Here is a 23,277-nt window from a genome sequence, read left to right as displayed (position 1 = left end):
TATAAAGAAAAAATGCGTTACTATGCACGGGCATTATAACGGCATACCAAAACCTTTCAATACATGTGGGATGATATGAAATCGCCCCTGTGTATTCTGAAGTGTGTTTTGTCCAAGCAAAACAAACACTTTTAAGCGTCGATCCCCTCGAAGGAGGATACCGGCTCTTCTCGAAGGTATCTCAAAGGATACAAACGAGGATTTGCATACAAATACAGTAATGTACATATGAAATTGACAAGAGACAGTATATAAATCGATGAAAGGGTGAGAGATATACCCCCATGTGAAGCGGTGACAGCGGGACCAGACTCTTCAGGAGACTGGACAGTCGAACGACCCCGGGGAGCTCGAGATCTACGCGGCGACATGACAAATATGTGATCTATAGTAAAACCCAAAGGGAAAATTAGGGTTTTGGAACGTGAAATTGAATAAAATAGCACAAAATCTCGCTGAAACAGTGCATGCAAACGTGAAGTCAAAAGAAGATTAAAATTTTGAAGAAAGAGGATGGACGAACCTTCAAAATCCGAGTAAAATCTCCCCAAGCAAGAGCTCCACACAAATCAAGAACGAAGAGGAGAAAGAGAGGCAGAGAAATGATCGAAACTTGCAGAAAATCGCCGAAGAAATCGCCTAGAAATCGGCAGAAATCACTTCAAAACCCGACGTGAAAAACCCTAAAAACCCTAAGTTTGGTTTTTATACCCACTGTCTCGCAGCGCGAGACAGCAAAAACTGTCGCGGCGCGAATCGCCAAGAAATCACCAGAAATCGCCTCAACTTCGACGTGAAAAACCCTAAAAAAACCCTAAGTCCGGTTTTATAGCCGCTGTCTCGCAACGCGAGACAGCAAACACTGTCTCGCAGTGCAAGATAGTAAACACTGTTTCCCTACCCTCAACAGGAAGTTTCTGGAGAATATTAATCTGAATATTCTTAAGGATAACCTGGTGAGCTCTCAATAGATGCATCAATTCAGTGACAAAAGCTGAACCCACAAAAACAAATACCAACTTCGATTCAAGATCTCAATAATGGCGAAGCGATAAACGCGATGCCGGGAGAACATTAGCTATTCTACAAAGAACTGAATAGACTAAAAGCAGAAGATATCAAGCATTGAAGCCATTTACAAGTCCTTCCACACGATCTACTCAACCGAGCATTGAAGGGATCGTAAGTAAAATCTATCTTATCCAAAGTATCTCATGCTCCTATATAAAAGAATGAGTCTAGAATACTTTGGAGGGGGTATCTGTAGGCGTCAAAAAATGCTAATAGGTATCCCAAACATAGAGAAGATCACTCAAAAATCATAAGAATTGATCTCATACTGTTTTTGAAAAATCAAGACAGGTATGAACTGTCTCACAAGCGAGACAGACTTTGCTGTCTCGCCAGCGAGACAAACTTTGCTGTCTCGCCAGCAAGACAGACTTTGCTGTCTCACCAGCGAGACAGTGTTGAAATGGTCAAAAACCACCTTGATAACTGCCCTACACGTGTCCATTAACTGCCAAGGGACGTAGGAAACATCGTGGGTGAAAATCACGTGAATAACTACCAAAATAACGGAGTTTAAAACGTGGGAAGGCAGTTAAAACGAAAACTGCCAGACAATTACTGTTTCCGAGATAGTATTTACTATCTCGCGGGCCGAGACAGCAAACATTGTCTCGTTTCGTCTTGTTGAGTTTTTGCAGTTACAGACCCCAGAGGCTATAAATACCCCCCTAGGGTCATTTCTGACGAGGACCGAGCATATTTTCGAGCCATTCAGAGCAGAGAGGGAGCAGACGCTGTTATTCTTGGATTCCCTTGAGATTCGAGCTTTGACTTGATTTCAAGAAGAACGACTATCTTACTTTGATAAGATATCGTTTTAAATTCTCACTTCGATAAACGAAGGAACAATCATAAACCCCCCTTCACGATCTGTGATTCGGCGGTCCACGAACCAAAGCGTTCTCGGCACAGGCAAAGTCCCACAAAACAAGAATCGATAGACGATTTTTGTGTTATTTTCTCAAAAGTTGTAATCTTTGCTTTGTTGTGTAGAAAAAGGTATTATAAAAAGACTATTTCTTTGAATTTATTATAATCAAACAAAAAAATATAATGAATTCCACAGCAAAACCAATTTTTGACGAAAACACCCATAGTCTTCTTTCATCTCCTCCGAAGCTATCATGTTAATGATTACCTCTTATAGTTCATTTCCTCCAACTGGTACATGAGGCTAAACTTCTCCTTAACTCCAACTGGTACATGAGGCTAAACTACTCCTTACCTCTAACTGGTATATGAGGTTAAACTATTCCCTATTCGGTCAAACCTTCCTACAGTTTAGACCAAAGTCAGAGTCCCTTCTCGATTCATTTCACGAACGAGAAGTCCACCAAATTGAATGATCAAACATTTAAATAGCTAGGATCGTTTCAAACTCCCACTTGGTCAAACCTTCAGATAGTTAGGGCTAAAGCCAAATTTTCACTGTATGACTGGCCCACTCCCACTATCATGTTAACATTACACCTCTGACAATCAACTTGCTAATACTCTTCAATAGGATGGTGAGTTCTCAAAGTCACTCTAATCGCGACGATCCAATCAACTTATCAATTCTCTTCAATAGGATGGTAAGTCCTTAAAGTCGCTCCAATCGCGATGATCTAATCAACTTACCAATCCTCTTCAATAGGATGATAAGTCCTCAAAGTTGCTCTGATCTTGACAATCCTATCATGTTAACATTAAACCTCTGATAAATCGCCCACTAATCCTCATCAATAGGATGGTGGGTCCACAAAACTATCACGTTAACGTATGATAGTCAATTTCGTCATTCTCGCAAATGATGTTGTCCGATCAGTCTTCACACTCCTACGTCCTTAAATGATTTAATCCATTCTGAGTGTTCTAATATCCTTAGAACAATTGATGATAGTTGCCTACCATGTGATGTGCTATTATTCTAATCAGTCATCACACTCATACGTACCTGAATGATCTGATTACCCCAACACCGTTATTCTCACAAATGACGTTGTTTGTCGATAACGGCCTACCAAACGATGTGCCCTATCGACTTCCTATTTTCGAACATCGACCTACCAAGCGATGAGTTATTGTTCGGACGCTCGATCGGTCATTCACCCAAGTGACCGTTCACCCTTAGGCCAAGTTGTTATATTAATGACAAGGCCTAACATAATTATAGCTTAACAGTTGTAATTAACCTAACCCAATGCCTCGAATGGCTAAAGGTAGAGAAAAATTTTTAGCGTTAAGTCTAAAAAAACTTCTCGACAACTCATCATACTAAGGGGAATAGTATGGCTAGCCCGATTCAAACGACAATCGATAAAGGCAAATCAAATCCATTGATAGTTGAGGGTATGCCAAAATCCTAAGTGTTAGTCAATTGAGAAGACAAGAGAGCAAGAAGATATGCACAAAAAGCATTGAAAGCGACAATTAGACAACAAAAGCATAAACTTCATTCATAAATTTTTTTTGAGACAATACATTCAAACAAAGTTAACAAGAATGTCTCAAAATCAATTCAACCCAACGAGCTTAGTCTAACAAGCTGAAAGATACGAGCTCGGCCTTAACAGCGACTAACTCCTTTGTCAGGCCCGCTCGAACCTGATCATCTACTTCCTTCTGGATCTTGGCTTCAGAAGATGCAACAACAACAGTTGTTTCTTCTTGATGCAGTGCATGGAGAGCTTGCATTTCTTGTTTAACAGTGCGGTGAACGCTCATGCTCTCAAGCTGGAGGTCCTTCAAAGTTGACTCTTCCTCGACAAGCTGGACCTTCGGTCGAGCGATAGTGGAGGCAGAAGCATCCATCACAACCTACAATTAGCATTGCCACCCAAGCAGATCCACGATGAGAGCCTCTTTCTTTGATATGCTCGTCTCTCGAGCTTCACGATCACACATCTTTTTGATCCGAGCTTGGCCGATGAGTCACGCTACCTCGTTAACCTCATTGGAGAAGACCAACCTCTCCAAGTGTAGGATGGTTTCCTCCAGGTGAATGAGTTTCTGTTCATATGGCCTAGCAAGTTGATCATCACATACGCGCTAAATTGCCTTCAAGCTATCTGTTATGAAGGTGTCAAACTCTATGAAGGTCCCCCACCTAACGCCAACGATGAAGATCACTTGTTTCATAGCCTTCTCCAACCGTTGGATGAGACCCTGCATGGATCCGGAGTTCGGAGAAGCAGATTCCTGACCAGGGGCAATCATAGCAATAGGCTAGATCCGGGGGAGTGGCCCCCTTGTCATCAACAGACGACCTCCATCCACCCCCTATGTTTGTTGGGTCGGGGAAACCAGTTTTAGGCGAAGGCCGTGATGGGAATTGTGGAGTGAATGCTCGAGGGGGCAGCTCTTCTCCCTCACCATCAGAAGTTATGATGAGTTCGGGATTAATAGGCTCAGACATCGCTGGTCTCCTCTTGCAGGCGATCTCCTTGTATCGGTCTGCCTGCTCTAGAGGGGTTGCTTGCTAGAAGATCTTAGGGTGCAAGGTACAACAGTTGGTACTTCTTCTCGAGCTGCGAAATACAGTGAGAGGAAATTAGAAATTTTGACTCAAAAGGTCAAAATTTTCTAAGTCTTGAAGACTTGCTGTTAGTTGGGAAATTGAAAAAAGAAAAATAGAGAATTGAATTTGTATTATTCTCTCTAACAGACTTAGAAAAAAATTAATTATAATTCTCTCAATGCAATCTCTCTCTAATAGACTTAGAAAAAGAAATTATAATCTTCTTGTATCGAATTCCCGATTTATAAAAGAGAGAAGGATCGACGGAGATCCTTCTCTTTGTTTAAAACTGGGCTCTTCTTGGTGTCGATGAGATGCCTCCTCCAAAAGTTTACATCGAGTTTGCTTTCCATTGACGATAAGAACACTTCATCTTGTGGAATATTGTCTTTACCTCTTGACTTGATGTCTTGGATGAACTTGCGTGGCAAGTTTGAAACTCTTAACGAGTTGAAGAACTCAGAGCGAGTTGAAAACTCTTTGAAAGAGTTAATTTGATTTAATCAAAATTGGTTTATAGCCAAATATGAAGAAGAGCTCCTAAGACCAGCCTTCCCGATTTATAAAAGAGAGAAGGATCGACGGAGATCCTTCTCTTTGTTTAAAACTGGGCTCTTCTTGGTGTCGATGAGATGCCTCCTCCAAAAGTTTACATCGAGTTTGCTTTCCATTGACGATAAGAACACTTCATCTTGTGGAATATTGTCTTTACCTCTTGACTTGATGTCTTGGATGAACTTGCGTGGCAAGTTTGAAACTCTTAACGAGTTGAAGAACTCAGAGCGAGTTGAAAACTCTTTGAAAGAGTTAATTTGATTTAATCAAAATTGGTTTATAGCCAAATATGAAGAAGAGCTCCTAAGACCAGCCGATCCAAAAGAAAGAGCGCCCAACTAAACTAAAATTTTAGCTATTTAAAAGGGATCAAGGGGTGTAACCGCCCTCTTAATTTGCTCCTTAATGGGGCCGAATGTGGTGTAACCGCCCCCGATAAATCTCTTCATAATGGGGTGTAACCGACCCCTACGATTTTGAAACCGTTCAGGTTCTGTTTGAACCACTCAAACGCAGAAAACGCGGGTCTAACCCCTGCGTTTTGATGTTGAAATGCAGAGAGGATCTCTGCATTTTGATGTTGCAACGCATGAAAGACCTCTACATTTTGATGTTGCAATGTAGAGAGGACCTCTACATTTTAATGTTGCAACGCAGGTTTTGAGCTTTGCATCTCGTTCTGGAACGCAGCGATGAACCCTGCATTTTGTTGTTGGGACGTAGAGATGAACTCTGCGTCTTGACTCTAGAACATAGAGGCGAGCCTCAGGCGAGATTAATGAGCTTCAGGCGAAGTCCAATGTTCAGACGAAGTCCAGTCTTGCAGACGAGCTTCAGAACATAACTAACTGTAAAGAACGGGTCATAACTTTCAAACCGTAAGTCAGAATTGGACGAAATATATATAAAAATCGACTATCTCGATGATACAGAGCCAACCAAACTGACCCTAAGAGTTCGGTTTACTCCCATCTATTTTGTCAAATTCCTTATGGTTTGAGAGATATCTGCGTTTTGATTTGAAGATATTGTCAATTTGTTGTCTCTTTGGCTAGAGTATTGTAAAGATCGTCATCTTGTAACATTCATCTTGGCTCTTTGAAAATATAAGAGTCATTAGATTATAACTCCCGATGTTGATTGTGAAGGCTATTGAATTAGAGCTTTTATTGGTTGTTATGAAGGTCGTCATATTGTAACCCTTCTTGATCTATGTGAAAATCTTCCAATTGTAGCATTCTGGAAGTTATCGAATTATAACTTGCATCATTAGTGTTTGATGATGATCAGCTATCTGTAGTGATTTTTAGACAACCTACACATGCGACCTACAAAGTGCAGATGAGCTCCATCGTGCAAGTGGGCTAACAAAGCTCGCCTATCAAGTAGAGTTCGCCAGACAGCTGAGTTCACCTGATAAAGGTAGAAAGTCATCTATCAACCAGAGCTCGCTAGATAGCTGAGCTTGCCTGATAAAGGCAGAAGCTCGCCTAACAAAAGTAGAACTCGCCTAATAAGCAAGCTCGCTTGAATAGCAGAACTCCACCAGAGTCGATGAAGTTCGCCACAGAAGATGAACAAACACTGTTCATCTTCCCAGTCTTGTTCATTCATGACTTACCATGTTGAGGTCGAGTCACACCAGTGGCGGTAGTGGTAGCGACATCAGCAACGACATTAGAAGAAGAAGCGGTCCTCCTCCCCTTGGAAGAAATCTTCTTGGGGCCATTTTGAATTTGAGGAAGAATGAGGATGGAGTTCGGGTTTTCTTTGAGAACTCGAGCGGAAGTTTTTCAAAAGCACAGTAACCTCCCAACGAGGGAGATGAATGCTTTATATAGGCGAAATCCTAACGGTCGAGATTCGCCAGCTCAGTCGAAACTAGCGGCTCAGATTGCCTGTGATGGTTCGTATTCGACACTTCGAATCAAACTACCACGAGTGTAGCGGGATGTTCGGAATTCCAAACGAACAGTCAGGAGTTGGCAGTTCAGGTTGAACGGTCATGATCACTCATCGAATCAATGGTTGAGATCAAGAGCGCTGCTAAATCAATGGCTCAAATCGAGCGCATGAAGACGAGGCGGCCCCTTAGCTGGCGAGCGCAAGAAACTGCCCACAGATACGTGGGTCGCCTGCCATAGACTTAGGCCTCGCCCACAGCCATTTATCTCGCCTGCAAGCGTGAAGCTCATCTGACAATGTTTAAAGCTTGCCCGCCCATTTGGAGCTCGCCTGCCAACGACTTGAGCTCGCCTGAAGACTCGAGCTCGCCTACACTTCATCGAGCTCACCTACACATCATCGAGCTCACCTGAAGAGTTCAACTTGACCAATGGGCTCAAATTCGCCCAAATAAATGAATAGTGATCCTCTTCATTCGTAGTGCTCCAGACTACATGCAACTTGATTTAGATCTGAAAACTTTAAAGGGAGTTTTGTAGGCAATAAATATTGCTTTTACACAAGAGAACTCAAAACCTCGCTTGTTTGAGTTCGCCTGCGCGCTCAAAGCAAGTAAAGCTCGCCTACATTAGAAGGCCAAGCAGAGCTCGCCTGCAAGCTTGGCTATCCAACCCACTTTTCTCACCTGCATGAGCCAAAGCTCGCCTGTTTGTTTGACTTGCCAGCATAAGTCAAGCTCGCCTACATTCAAGAGGCCAAGCCTTTCGGCCGCAAGCTCGCCCACAAGCCTTTCGGCCTCCCCTGAACAGTGCAAGTGTCTGCTTGCTTGTGGGAGTGGGCCCACCCATGTCCCACATCCTGGGTAATGAGACATGACTCCCATAACCCTTATAGTGGTCACATCCCACAGCTAGGGGAGGGCATAATGCTCCTCACCTATTAGTGGTCACATCCCACAAGTTAAGGGGGGATCAGGCTTTCCCTTGCCTATTTAAAAACCTTCTTTGCCAATGTGAAGGAAGGCTGGTTGAGGGTCTTGTCTTGCTGTTGGCTGGTGTTTAGGCTCTTCAAGCAGAGACTTCTATTGGCTTGCTTGGTGGAACATTCTTGGCTATAAACTTGGATTGTTGAAGTAGACTCAATCTGAACTCTCAAATTTGAGACTCATTAGCTCTCTGCAAACTCTTGCATCGTAGCTCTCTCTAAGCATTCGGCCTTAATACTCATCAAGCTCGGGTATAATCGAACTCAATCACACAAGAGCTTCTACTGCGTACTGAAGCTCAACCGCAATTTCTATCGGATCGTCCAAGGGAAGCAAACTCGACGCAAGCATTCGAGGAAAGCGTCCTATCGCTACCAAAGAACCCACGTTAATCAAGAAGAGCATTATCTTCACTTCTGTTATAATTGTTGATCCTTAGTTTGTAATAAGTCATTCTTATTAATACAAACAATCTATTTTCGAGAGTTAATTTTTACGCCCTACAGTACCATATGAAAGAAAACAATCAATGCAGAACTAAACTAAAACTTCATCAACTTCCGAATATCCTGAAGTTTAAATTTGTCTAAAACATACGCCAAAGTTTTTGACATGCAGTTTACCCGGTTAATTTAATGAATATAGGTAAAATGACATTAATTAAAGCTCCTTAAGTTCTCCATTTTAAAAAATGAATATTATTAACTGCTAGATAGCAATTTGTTCCTATAGTCAGTGTCAGGTTTTAGTCATAGGGAAAGTAAGGAAATAAATTAATATTTTTAAAATTCTATGAGTTTGGATCAATTAGATGAAAGAAGAAGAAAGGAACATAGTTAGAAAATTTTCTTGAATTCGGATGTTTTCCACTATAACAAAAAAAAAAAAAAAAATTAGTGGAGAGACTAATATATAATTAAAACCATTGATTATCTAGTGGATGATTGTAATTTATTCTTTGATTATAAATAATAAATGAGTGCAATATAGGGAGTGTTAGATTTAGTTTGTACAACCGTCCACTAGATAATTAACAGTTGAGATTAAAAGTAATAGTCTTTTCACAACTTCTTTTATAGTGGAAATAATTCAAATCCATTTTCCTTGGTTCACATGTATAAAAGGCCAAATGTTACCATGCATTAATGGTGTGTTCAGTTTTTAATATAATTCTTGAGGTTGATCTAATAAAAGGTAGTAGGGTTACATGTGGGTGAGAAATTAGTTTATAAAAATTACATTTTGATAAAACTTGAGGAATTCAAGTATAATTAAGCTTAAAATAAGGGTTTGTTTTAGATTTTGGTCTCTTAAATCATAGATACTTTAATCCCCCAAAGCTTCATATTCTTATATTAGTCTCCTAAATTATCTTAATGATATTAGCTTTTTTGTTAGATTTTACCATTCAAAATCATAAATCATTATTTGGTTAACACTAACTATGGATGAAGAATTACCTTATTATCCTCTCTCTCTCTCTCTCTCTCTCTCTCTCTCTCTCTCACCTCCTCCATCACCTGCACCTCCTCTACCACCATCCCCCTCCTCTGCTAGCATTCTAACCTCCTCCTCCATCTCCATAATTGCCTGATCTCTCCCACCACCATCTCCTCCACCACCACCATCTTCTTTTCCTCGACCACCTCCCTTGCCGGAATTCTCGCTTATTTTGCCGCAGACGCCATCAACTCCATTAGTAACGTCATCGTGATTGCCTTCTCTATTCACCACACTCTCCTATATTTGTTTAGAATTGTGAAGACATTACAACTAGGCCTATCCATCCGGGTGGTCGGCCCGGCCTGGAAAACCGGGCCCGGGCCTAACCGGGCCGGGCTTCGGGCCTTTTTTGATTTTTTTTGATTTTTTAAACGTTTTTAATTTTTTTAAAAACTCTTTAAAATTTAAAATATACATAAAAAATTACAAAAAATTATAGAAAATAAAAATAAAAATAAAAATAATCATATTATTAATAACTTGAAATGACATAAATTATAAATAAAAAAATTATAAAAATAAAAGATGATAAAATAACTTCTTTATTAATAATTAGTAAATCTTTTACAAGTATAAATTTATTTCGGAATTCGTCGCATCATAATAGATGAGTACATCCTAACTAGGTTGGCACCTACTCACCTATATCACTATCATTTGCAACTGTTTCCAAAATAATTTATTATAAGTTTAAAGCTAAGAAATAAAATTACAATTTGATAAATATTGTTTAATCTTTATATCTATCTGCTAGTCCTAACTTTTTAAATTTATCTTCACTTCCAGCCATCCGATCGATGCTTTACGTTCGCTTCTCGTACCTCCACCAATCTTGTAAGCACATCACCACTTGTACAGTATATGGATCTAAGCATGTCATGTGGTCGTCAATCAAATGTCCTGTTGTGCTTAAGGCAGATTTCGAAGCTACCGTCAAAACCTACACTGTTAGTAAGTCACGAACTATGGTAGAAAGTATAGAATATGAAATTGATCCATATATTCTCCACCATTGCAAAATATCTAAAGTATTTCCTTGATATTTAACTAAAGAAGCAGATAAATATTCATCTATTTTAGAAACCTCCAATGATGATCCAAGTCCAGACTCACCAGTTAGCTCAGCTACCATTGCATGCCTATCAAAACTTATACTTTTACCTCAGATTGAGCTCGAAAGCGCCGAAGCTGCAGACTGTTGTGCAGCTACACCATGTCTAGTTGCGTACTCATCATATAAGGTTTGAAAATAATTTCTAATAGCTAAATGATAATAAGTAGCAGTAATGTTGGATCCATCATCTAACTCTATAACCTGTCCACTATACAATGGCTGTAACAAACTTTTGAAGGCCAATATCCTTCAAACATAGATCAATAAGAACACTCAAACCAAAAATATGAGAAATATGCCTAAAATACTTATTAAATTTGCTCTCCATTTAAAAATTATACTTCCAAAAGTATCATTCATACGATAATTGTTAATTTTTTTTGAATATTTAAAATTTGTAAAACAGCTAAAGTAATAGTTGGATAATAACAACCATATAATAACATAGTAGCATCATAAAAAACTTGTAACATTTTATTTAAATTATATATAATTATCCATTCATCTTCAGTTATTCCATAAGAGCTACCAAAGCTAGAACTAGAAGCAAAATAATTTATAAAAATATTTATAATTTTTTTATATTCTATAGCTACACTTAACATTTCATAGGTGGAATTCCACCTATGATCAACATCTTTTGGAATTAGTCTAGCCTTAATATTTTTTTTACACATTTGTTCCCATCTTTTAAGTCTTTGTTCAGAAGTAGTATGCATATAAGAAACTGTTCTAACCTTTTCTATCATGGGTTTAATTTCAGTAAATGCACTTTATATTCTATAGCTACACTTAACATTTCATAGGTGGAATTCTACCTATGATCAACATCTTTTGGAATTAGTCTAGCCTTAATATTTTTTTTACACATTTGTTTCCATCTTTTAAGTCTTTGTTCAGAAGTAGTATGCATATAAGAAACTGTTCTAACCTTTTCTATCATGGGTTTAATTTCAGTAAATGCACTTTGAAGTAGTATGCATATAAGAAACTGTTCTAACCTTTTCTATCATGGGTTTAATTTCAGTAAATGCACTTTATATTCTATAGCTACACTTAACATTTCATAGGTGGAATTCTACCTATGATCAACATCTTTTGGAATTAGTCTAGCCTTAATATTTTTTTTACACATTTGTTTCCATCTTTTAAGTCTTTGTTCAGAAGTAGTATGCATATAAGAAACTGTTCTAACCTTTTCTATCATGGGTTTAATTTCAGTAAATGCACTTTGAATAATTAAATTTAAAGTATGGCATATACATCTAATATGAAAAAGTTTACCATGACAGGGCAATGGCAGAGTTATTTTGAGAAAATCTACAGCTGCATTGTTATTACTTACATTATCTAGTGAAAGAGAAAATATTCTTTGATCAATTTTTAGTTTCATAAGTTCTTCAACTATTAAATTGGTTACATTAAACCAGTATGTGACTCTTCAATTGCAATAAAAGAAACAACTTTTTTAAATATTTGACAATTTTCATCAATCTAGTGTGCTATGATACATAAATAACCTGTTTGTGCTCTAGATGTCCAAATATCAGAAGTTAAAGAAAATTTATAGTTTAATTTTTTAAAATAAAAAATTATTTTTCTTTGTTTCGTTTGATAATGTTTTAAAATGGCACGTTGACAGGTTTGACGATAATTTTTTTTTTAAAATTGGGATAAAAACAATCTCTAAACAAATCTTCAAATTCATAATCTTCTACTAATTTAAAAGGAAGGTTTTTAAAAATGATAAACCTGATAACGTATTTTCTAGCTCGGGCAGCGTCATAATTCCGAGTACCGAGACTACCAGAAGAGAAGGATTGAGAAATCATAGATTGTCGGATATCACCTTGAGGAGTCTGGCCTCTGTTGTATTTTTCTATATGGCGTTTCAGGTGGTTGGTGCCGTTCTTATGATGAGCTTGGAAAGTCCGGCGGTACAATGCACATTTAGCCTTCTAGGTGAGGATCCTACCGTGTTCATCCTTAGTGACATTGATCTTTTCAAAAAAAATTCCACACATCGGATCTCGGCCTTTTAGGAGATTTTGGTGCAGATTCATCGCCATTGGATTCAGGATTACCACTGGTAGGAGGAGTAGCTGTTGTTGTAGGAGAACTCATTTTAATATCAGTAGGAGATAGATTTTGCTCTTCATAATCAGATCGAAAAGCCATTTGATGAAAGGATTAGAAAGTATAAGAGAGTATAATATTATATAAGAGAGTATTAGAGAGAAGTAGATGAGTTTTGGTATGAGAAGAAGAAGTAAGCCTCCCCTCTATTTATAGAGGCAGCCTCCTAGGCAAATGACCAAAAACTCCTCACCAAATAGCCGTTTTTTTATCGTTTTAAGGGGTAAAACAATCAAAATATAAAAATGACCGTTTTGGTCGGGCCGGGCCGGCTTGGCCAAAACGGTCAGATTTGTGACCGTTAGCTCGGCCCGGCCGGCATAAGCGGTCACAAATAATGAGCGTTGGGCGGGAAAACGGTCACCCTTGTGGACCGTTTCGTCGGGGCCGGGCCGTTTGGCGAAAACGTCACCCCGATTTTTTGTGCCGCAATGGTCACACCGAGGGTGATTGTGGCGGGCGGGCCAGGGGCGCGGATCTGCCGGGTCGCGGGTCGCCCGGCTCACCGCCCGACCCGGTTTCGTTGCCCGATCGGAACTGTTTCGGACCGAGCGCCAGCGAGTGGAGAATGGTATAACTGTCCATTCAAAAATTTAAAAGAAAGCCGAATATCTCTCATCCATCTTAGCACCATTTAACTAGAGGGAATAATATTATCATTTTAAGGTAATTTGGGGGCTAGAGATATCCAAATACCTACGATGCAAGCGAGTAAGATCGTAGAAAGTAGAAACCCTTAAAATATCAAAATGGATCCCCAAACGGATCTTGTATATCCGACCCTAACCCGACCCGTTTCTACCGTCCTCTACGGTCCGCACCTTATCCGTTTCCGCCATCTCCTCTTCTTCCTTTTCCCTCCAAGCAAAATTCATCTCAAAATCCAAAAACCCTAACCCTAATGGCGACCGTAGGACTCAACCTACTCTCGTCCTTCAAGGGCCTTACCCTCTCATTTTCCTCCTCTTCTTACCTCAACGGCGACCTCGGCTCGATCCGAATCGGCCAGCAAGTTTCGGTCTCGTTCCCAATGAAATCTCCATTGACGATCGAATCCGCTCACAAGAAAGGAGCGGGGAGCACGAAGAACGGCCGAGATTCGAGGGGGAAGAGGCTCGGGGTCAAGATCTATGGCGATCAGGCCGCTCAGCCTGGTGCTATTATCGTCAGGCAGCGGGGAACTAAGGTATGATGAATCTTTTATTGACACCCTAGGTGGTGAATTTTGTTGGAAGTGTTAAAAGTTCGAGTTTTTTAAGGCTTGCTGTTGGGTTTGATTTAGAATTTTGAGTTTGGTTGCTTGTGGGATGTTGAATTGAAGCCTCAATTTGGTTTAACGGCGATTTTAGGGTGATAACTAGAGGCCATTGGATCCTCATGATTGACCCAGTTGACAAATAACTATGACAAATTTGCTATCCAATTTACTTATCTAAAGTAGATACCGTTATGCTATAATCAGGTAAGAATTGTCCATTGAACTTCAGATTTAGTGTATACAAGACGTTCATGGTCGACCCATTGGACTGTTAATGTGAATGGCTTCTTACTTGACTGGTTACATATTTCTAAGGATAACGGAGAAGAATTGAATTTGTGATCTCATAATGTTTCACTCAATAAAAAGATTGAGGAAAATGAAAATTGGAGGGCTTAGTATCGAGACTATGTGACATTTGACAATCAAGAGAAATAAGTAACAGAAGTAATTGCATCAGTTGGTCTCATATGTGCTCGATGGTAAGAAGTATAGTATGGATGCCGTTGTGGCTGTTATAAACCCCTTGACTTATGTAGTGAGAAGTAGAAAGCTAATGTTGCTAACTGATGTTTGATTGTCGATAGCGGTGCATCAAATATTGTAAGATAGAACAAGTAGAGGTAAAAGAACTGTTCTCTGGGCTCATGAAGTTGAACCTAATCCTGAATGATACATTAACATTTATAAACATAGCATTCTTTGTTTATCAATTCTTACCTATGTTTAACAGATATATTAGGTTTTTTGGTCGTTACATGGTGGGTATGACTATTAATAGTTTTATGACAGATAAAATATTATATTGTCTTTGTTCTAGAAATAAATAAGTTTCTCTGATAGTGTAGCTTTGTGCAAGAATTCCTTCACTTTAAAGAGCTACAGATTACTTTGCTGAATGCTCCTATTCATGACCGACAAATTCATGTGTTTCTCTGAACTAATGCCAGCGATAGTGGAACTAAGTAGTTATGCACTGGTGTGTCCGAAAGTCAGTAAGAACAAACTGTCTTTCCTGCTTGCTTTCATTAGATGCTCATGCTTCTATGTTGCTACTGTGATTCATCTTTAGTTGACAGTTGTTTTGTTTAGTTTCTTTGGTAGTCATTCTGTGTTCCAGTGTTCTTTTGATCTGTTATTCAGTTTCCTTGCTGTTTTTTTTCCTTCTCTTCTCACTTGGGCCTTTCTGATTTAGTTTCAATCTAGTGCATCCTTCTTCCTGAGTAGGCGGAGTAAAATGCTTTTTTGTTTGGTTATTCCGTCCTGTTTAACTTCTCCCCTCTTTCCTGTTTCTAATGAAATGTTTTCTCACTCTTACCATAACAAAGAATTCAATTGGATCATGTCATCCTCACAAATCATTGGAGTAGTAAAGCTTTCGGAAACATTCTGGATGGAGGGATTATTTTGAACAAAGCTTTCTTGTTCCTTTTTCCGAGCTAAATCAGCCTCATAGAGAACAGTTAGTTAGGTCATAAGTAATTCTTTTAGTCAAGACAGCATGCACATGCATTTTCATTGTTAGTAATGGGTAAGGATTCTTTTGGTTTGATTTTTGTAATGTTCCTCTTGAGATTGAAGACATCGGTTTGGTGCTTGAGAATTGTTTCTATTTAAAATATTCTTAAAAGCCAAAATTGAGAGATGACACGAAGGTAGTTATGAAATTTCTGTAACCAAAAAGAATTCTGCTTGAAGGTACTTCCTTTCAGTGATATTTCTTGATTATAGAAGAGACACCCAAAGAAATTGCAAACAAAGTGACCTGTGATAGGGAGGTCAAAAGTTCAAGAAATACCATAACCAACATTGTAAGAACAACTTTCTTCCCTATATGCAAGTAGATTGGAGGGACTCATCTAAAATTTCCGCAGGAGTTGTTGCCTTATCATGCTTATATTTTATAATTGGACCCTCTCCACCATTAGACACCACTTGTCATTAACACATGTCTCTGTAGTGTGGCAATTCATTATTGTAGACAGAAAATATGCAACCAAGAGATCTTCAATTTCTTGTTTACTTTTGCTTCATTATAGTTCTGTTTCTGTATATCTTAGAAACGCCTTTGGTTACATTTTAAAACCAGTTACTGTTTATACTTTTTTTTAAAAAAAAGTCAACAATTTGAAAATTCAGTTCCATCCTGGAAACAATGTTGGGCTGGGCAAAGACCACACTATCTTCTCACTGATTGATGGTCTCGTGAAGTTTGAAAAGTATGGGCCAGACAGGAAAAAGGTGAGTAACCTAATGATCAATTTTTGTTGAATCCTAATTATAAAATCGCTGAATTAATGATGACAAATATCTCCATTCTTAACAGATTAGCGTCTATCCGCGCGTAGAACAGCCAGAGAACCCGAACAGTTTCAAATCCAGGAGAAGGGAATACTTCCAGCTTCAGCGTGAGCGCAAGAAGGCAAGGCAGGAAGGTGCTCTCCGTCCCCAGCTAGTGTTTGCCTCTGCCGGGGACGTTTCAGAGGCCAATCCTGCTTGTTGATAGACTATCATTGTAAATTTCGTTTTAAGGTACTGCTGCCTTCTTTGTACTGTATGTTGTTTCTACACCAATGAAAAAAATGCATTATCATTCTGAGCAGGCTCCTCAATTTTCTATTGTTGGTCCTTGCTTACTTGTTTTTATCAGTCAAGTTCACATGTTATATGTCTAAGGTAAAATAGAAGTAAACAGAGTATAACAAATGAATCAACAGGGTAAGATTATGTGTTTTTTTAATAGGTCAGTTGTAACATAACATGAAAACACCACATTTCGTTTAGGGAAAAGATCTTTGAAAGTCTTTGATCATGCACTGCATCCATAAAAAATATGAGAACTTTTACTGTTGTAGCTTTTCCTACTATTTGTGTTCATCAATTGCCTATATGAATCTATCAGATGCTTTTTTAGGACATTAGGTTGCTCACTCATTATAGGCATTCTTTTGTTCTCATTTACTGTAAGCTTACCAGCAGACTGAGCCATAATACTTTTGAAGCACCCAGCTGATGCTAACTCTTTTACTGGCATGTGACACTAACATGTCATGAACTTTGAAAGCAACTGCTGTACAGCTGTGTTAATCATATCATGCATTTAAAAGGCGAAAAAATTCGCTACAGGAAAGAAAATTTTGATTCAAGTAGTTGAAACTTCTGAAAACTGAACTCTAAACTAGGTCTTCATGCCACATAAAGCACTAATTTGTAGTATATGGAGAATGATTTAACTGAAATAATGACAATAATGGCTGTGTAATCAAGCTTCTACTTGGAATATGGCGAAGTAGAGAGTGGAGATTATAGTCACAGTGGTGATGCTATCAAAGTGGACCTTATTCATGATTCCTGCAGAATGGTTGCTGCTATTACTGCTGCCACTGCTCGAAGATCCTGAAGGTCCAGCCGGTATTGTAGTAGCTAAAAAATACATTGAGAATATGTGGACAATAATGTATTAGCTAGTAGAAGCCTTTGAGTTGTGAATTTCTACGAAGGATCATAAATATTTGGCTTAACCTTTTGTAGCATTGGTGGAGATAGCGTAGTGTGGTGAACTTGGCAGTTTATTCAGAAGCTCTGTCATTGAATAAAGTTAGCACCGATCGGAAAAAAAAACAGAAAGTAATGAGTTAGCAGTGGAATAAAGAACGAGTCTAGTGGGTATTTCACTAACTGATTAACATTTTGGTTTCTATTTTATATAAGATGAGCTATTACCTTCAGTAAAGATTGTATTTTTGGGGCCACCTTATAGCGTTTCAAGATGCAGAAGAGTCAGCCCATGCCTATTACAGGTTTAGAAGTTCGTATTCAACCTCTAAGATCTACAATGACATGAAACCTCTAAGACTAGTTGTATAAAAGTTCGATATTTTATTTATGTAATAAAACGATCCATTTATTAACCTGGCACCCTATTTTAGATGTGTGTGTGGCATGCGCATGTACCCCTCATATTGCTCATGCTCTTCCAAGAAAAGTAAATGAGTGGCCACGGTAATGGATGGCTTGACTTTTGCAATTAAATTTGGTAAATCAGCAATTAATTTTGATTTTACAAGTTTTGCAAGTGTTATTAACAAAACATCATATCCCATTGTCCATGAGCAAAGCATTCATAGAACAAATATTTTTGGCTATAATATAGGTCGTGATCCATGAGGTAAATGTCCTTAAGTTCATTATTACTTGTTTCATGAATAATATGTTTTCTTCATTTCTAATTTAAAGAACATTTTGGTCATGTCCTAAAGTTTCAAACCCGCCTATATATACCTCCTTGAGCTTAAATTAGAAGAAGGACTTGCAAACTCTGAATTGTATGGGGAAAAAACATTCTCAGATGTATGGAAATAAATGACACTTGTAAAGAACCAAGGGTTATAAATCTTCAAACATATGCTGGAGTTGAAATTGTTATGCTAGGAGTTTGAATCTTTCTGCCACTTGTTTACTATTAGGTAAGGCCTCAGTGGCAAAATGGCAGAAGGATTCAATCTCCTGGCATAACAATTTCAATTCCAGCATATGTTTGAAGATTTATAACTCAACCCTTGGATTAGTGCTATGGGTGAGGATTTGGAGATTAGTGCACTGATCAACATTCATTTCTCTCCTCGGTCCACAAATTATCCAGAGGACACGGACATTGTATAGTTTTCCAACTGTATGGTGATCAGGTTCTGCTGGATAGCTGGTGTATCAATGTTCGTCTATCTTTAAATCAGTGCTAAAAGGAAGGTTTGAAGACCGTTGAACAGATCTGAAAGTTTCTTTTTCCTTTGTGCACCAACTAATCCATAGTTAGAGGAGTAAATATCCAGTGCACCCGGTTCATAATGTTGATGCTGCATCAAAGAGATCAATATGTGGACTGCTAACGATACCATTTTGGTAGAGGGACAGGGGTGCACTTAATACTTTCTCGTAGATAGGAACCATTGGATAGTTTCCCGAGCAAGTAACAGAATAGCTTTGAATTAGGGAAAGGGAAAGCTGTTTGGGATGTGTTAAGTAAGGAGTTAATAGGAGTAGGCGGAGAAGTTTTTGGGCATTGGTTGAGAAGGGAGGTTGCAGGTTACACTTGGAATGATGCATATATGTGCAGTTTGCACTTTTGAACCCTTACGCAACTGAATTTGTAACCTAGTTAATGTTTGTACTGGTCGAGGTCTGGGAGTTTGTCATGTGTATTGGGTGTGCAAGACCTAAATTTTGGGATCCTAATTTGAAGTATTTTTCATTTTGTTAAAAATTGTTAAAATTCCCACTTTATATACACATCAACCTTTATGTGTTGGCTATGGTTTTATTGAATAACTAATACCTCTCTGAGGCTAGATATCCTTAAATATTCAACTCTTTTTTTACTTCTGATTTATTAGGGAAAAATGTTTTAAGCATATACATGTGACAGTAGTTGGTTCCAATCTCATCATGGCCTTTGGCTTGAACAGATCAGCATCAGCTTGTTTAGATCTATTTGCTTCAGCCTGACTTTACCGATAATCATGGTGTATCTTATTAGAAGGAGAATTGAAAACATGGGTAGGGTTTTTGGTCCTTGCATTGAATTTGCGAATGCATCATTAGTATATGAGAGGGATCAAAATGATGCGATAACATATTTCATCCTTAAAATTTTGGAGACTTGTCTGAAAGTCATGATGTCAGCATTCTCTATTTGTGCGGAGCAGCATTTATTCACTTGTAGGGATAGCCAAGCCCATCGAATGATACGATCCATGAATGGGGATATCAAATACAATAAACTATGAAAATTATCTTGCAGTAGTAAAAGATTGACTGAAACAAAGTATTGATTTATGGGCGTGAAATTTCCTTCAAAACATCCTAGTGTTATTCTGTAAGTTTGTACTCATCAAGTTTCAGCTGGTAGATCCTTGTGTATTCCGAAAACGAAAACTTTAAAATCTGAAAAGTTTTTGCACTTCCAAAATGTGCAAAGTCTTAGCTCTCAAGAGCCAAAAGAATTATACATATCAAATACAAAACAAACAAATACAAGAAAAAATGTCGCTCCTGTAGAGATCTATGCTGTTGTTTTTCACTGGCTATATATGTGATTTGGCTTGCCATTCTGCTGTGGCTCGAACTACCTCCTTTTTATCCTCTTCAAGGCGAAGTAAATGCGTGCTTCTGAGATCTCCTTTGCTTGAACTCTTGCTTTCAAGTTCTTCCCTTGTTTCTATGGTTGTGAGAGATTCAAGGAGATTAGATTGATTACACTCTCGCCGATACTCTAGAGTCATGCTTGTGAGATGGTAATGCTCGAGTATATTCAGAGGCACACTCTGTAAAAAAGTGAAAAAAAAAACGTTTTAATACATACATATGGTAATTTTTATAAGCTGACTGATCAGAGCATTTATACGGATGGCGGTAATATGTCAGTTTATATTTGTGTAATGTTTTATGTGCTCTTTCTTTGTACTTGATTCATAGGGACGAATCTTTGTACGTTTCATTATGATCTTATTAATGAAATGCCAGGAAAAATGTATTATGCATCTTTCACTAGTGTTAGAAGATGATAGTCAAAGGATGTAATATTTTGGTGAAATAGAGTTAAGAAATTAATCCTTAGCTCAGCATTCTTATCTTTCTTAGCCTAGAGTTTAAATATGTCCCTTACTTAAAAATTTAGATTCCTAAATTTTCTATTACCACACTGTATCTAATATTCTTTAAGTTGCTTTTTTGCTTGGAAATCTTATGCATTCTGAAATATATATGTCGAATATAAATAACTTACCTCAAGAATCCAGCCTATATATTTCACATTGTTTACATGCTGGTTCACGTCCATATCGTTCCATCTTGGCTAAAAAAGCATAAAAATTACATGATCAACAATACTACACTCACATACAGGTAAACATACATTATGTCACAAATTAGAAAAAATAAAAATTGTGACACTTACCGCTAAACCTGATCTTATGTGCTTTGCAGTCGCTTCATCGAGCTTATCGATCTTATAATCATCTCCATTTTGTGAGAGGATTTTTCTATCCAAGAAGAAGGGTTTCACTTCTTCTCTAACTTGTTCAGGGATCTTAGACAACCTCCTTGTTTTTCTATTCATAATCACCCAAGTGCTGTTGACATTGAAATTAAGCCATGATTGATTAGCTCTAAGATGGAAAAATTTAATGAAAACTTTTTGTTTATTATAATTTTTTTTTTAATTTTGATTTGGATAATACCTTGTAGCTCTTGTTATAATTTTCTGAGTGGTGTGATCTCGGATTATCCAGTCTCTCCTCATTCCATTCTTTCCTGATGCAGCAACCCATGTGTCAATTTCAACCACATCCCCCCTGCAACAATGATTTTAGATGTAAAAAAGAGGGTGAAGATTTTGAAGAGACGTGCATTAGCAATGGATACGATGAGAGATGATGATACAGGGAAGAATAATAACGATACCAGCGGCTGTATTTGTTGACTTGAATGTTGATGCGAGTGACGACCCATATGAGCTTTCTCAGGCTCATCTCATGCGTCGCGCCAAAACCATCGCTCGCAAGGCCTGAGCTCATTACATGGTTCAGAGCTGTCTCCTGTTTGTTATTATGATTGCATGTATAAGAGCTTTGAGTTAGTACTCTCAACATTTCTTTACATAGTGATATGTGATATATTTTAGGGTTCTTTTCTTAATCCTGAAACTAACTTTTTAGTCTATTTTCTTTAGTAACTGGGACAGGATGCCTTGGAAATTTATTGATTAGAAAAATAGATCTAGAACACACATTCGGGGGGGGGTGTTTGTTTCAAATCCTATAATTTTAGGATATGGATTTATCATGGGATTTGAAATCCATAGATAATTTGTTATGGGTTGGGATTTCTAAAACTTTGTTTGTTTCAACAATATATTGGGATCTGGAATACTATAATTTGTAATATTTTTGTTTGTTTTAAATTTTTTGGAATTTGAAATCCTTAATTTGTCTAACACTTTTGAAATTCATTCTACATCCCACCCAAAAAAGAGTATTTCACAAATCCTTAAATATAATAATTTTTTATTATTTGGGGATTTGATATTCTAATTTTTTTTGAAACAAACAAGTTTTATGGAATTTTAAAACCCAGTTTTATGGAATTTTAAAACCCAAAAAACCTACTTTTTGATCCTAGAATTTAAAATCCCACCCAAATGCTAAATTTTTTTTGAAACAAACACCCTCGAAATGAAAGAGAGAGAATAAGAAAAAGTGCGGAATGAGGAGACAATGAGCAAGGGCAAGAAGCACACACACAAAAAAAAAAAACTAATATTACTTTCTAAATTAATGTGTTACTGCCATTTATTTTTAAATTCACCCACCTCCAAATTTTACTCTTAGACACAAAACATCTGAAACTGATTGCTCTTAGATCCAAATGTCTATAATTCAAAAATAAAAGTGCAAAAGAGGGCGTAACTAACTTTTCTCTACGAAACAACTATGACATTTAAAATGTGCAATGTTTTTTTTTTTCCGGATTATTAGTCAAAAACATGCCACTAATTAGACCTTACTTGTAGGAGATTCAACAATGTCTCCATGGTTGCAGTCTTGTCTGGCCCAATCTCATAAGACCTAATCACAAAAGTCTGCCTATACACTAACCTCTTCTCCACAAACCTCCCAAGCTTAAAACTCTTCAATGATTCATCCCCCTCTTCAACATCATTCTCTACACACAGTTTTTTCTCCACACCATTGATCACCTTCTTCCCATTGATCTCATTAACACTCACATGGCCTCCTCCACCTACATTTCTCACACTCAAACCCTTCATCTCTCCTCCAGTCCTCCTCCATACCCCTAGAGAGACCGTCGTCGCCTTCGATACGCTAGTTGGCTTGAAGAAGCACAGACCAAGGCTGGAAATGCTCCTCATCGCCGTCGACATCGTTGTCATAGTCCATGCACATAAGATAGACGGACAGATAGATAGACAGACGGACAGACAACCATGGAGTCTAAGAAATAATGTTTGGATGGGGGATTTAGAGGAGATGGGGGAGAAAGAGAGGAGTAGAGGTCATCCTCTATAATGCAATGGTAGAGAGGAATAGAGGGGATTCATGGATTTTGATAGTCCACGCACAAATATAGAAAGATTGAGTGGTCTAATATGATACCAAGATAATAGGAGAGAGGGTGAGAAAATACCAAGAGGTTTGCTACTCTTGTTGTTGACCTATCTTATCTACCCTTTTGAC

The 23,277-nt window shown here is 38.1% G+C and overlaps 2 protein-coding genes across 2 annotated transcripts; one reads left to right on the top strand and one right to left on the bottom strand.

The window, feature by feature from the left end:
- On the top strand, positions 13,615-21,742 carry LOC109825406 (50S ribosomal protein L27, chloroplastic-like). The gene is made up of 4 exons (XM_020392261.1): positions 13,615-13,954; positions 16,166-16,267; positions 16,353-16,558; positions 21,344-21,742. Exons 1-3 carry the CDS (start codon positions 13,670-13,672, stop codon positions 16,527-16,529), a joined length of 564 nt encoding a protein of 187 aa, XP_020247850.1. The 5' UTR covers positions 13,615-13,669; the 3' UTR covers positions 16,530-16,558; positions 21,344-21,742.
- LOC109825405 (palmitoyl-acyl carrier protein thioesterase, chloroplastic-like) lies at positions 19,545-23,159 on the bottom strand. Its single transcript, XM_020392260.1, has 6 exons — positions 22,587-23,159; positions 21,485-21,618; positions 21,262-21,375; positions 20,979-21,153; positions 20,808-20,876; positions 19,545-20,346 (listed from the first exon to the last, which is right to left on the bottom strand). The coding sequence occupies exons 1-6, from the start codon at positions 22,971-22,973 to the stop codon at positions 20,107-20,109; spliced, it is 1,119 nt and encodes a 372-aa protein (XP_020247849.1). The 5' UTR covers positions 22,974-23,159; the 3' UTR covers positions 19,545-20,106.

Source organism: Asparagus officinalis, chromosome 10 (assembly GCF_001876935.1).
Source record: "Asparagus officinalis chromosome 10, Aspof.V1, whole genome shotgun sequence".
In the NCBI taxonomy this organism is placed as follows: domain Eukaryota; kingdom Viridiplantae; phylum Streptophyta; class Magnoliopsida; order Asparagales; family Asparagaceae; genus Asparagus; species Asparagus officinalis.
Note: the sequence above shows the minus strand (reverse complement) of the source record. Positions and strands in the feature narration are given on the sequence as shown.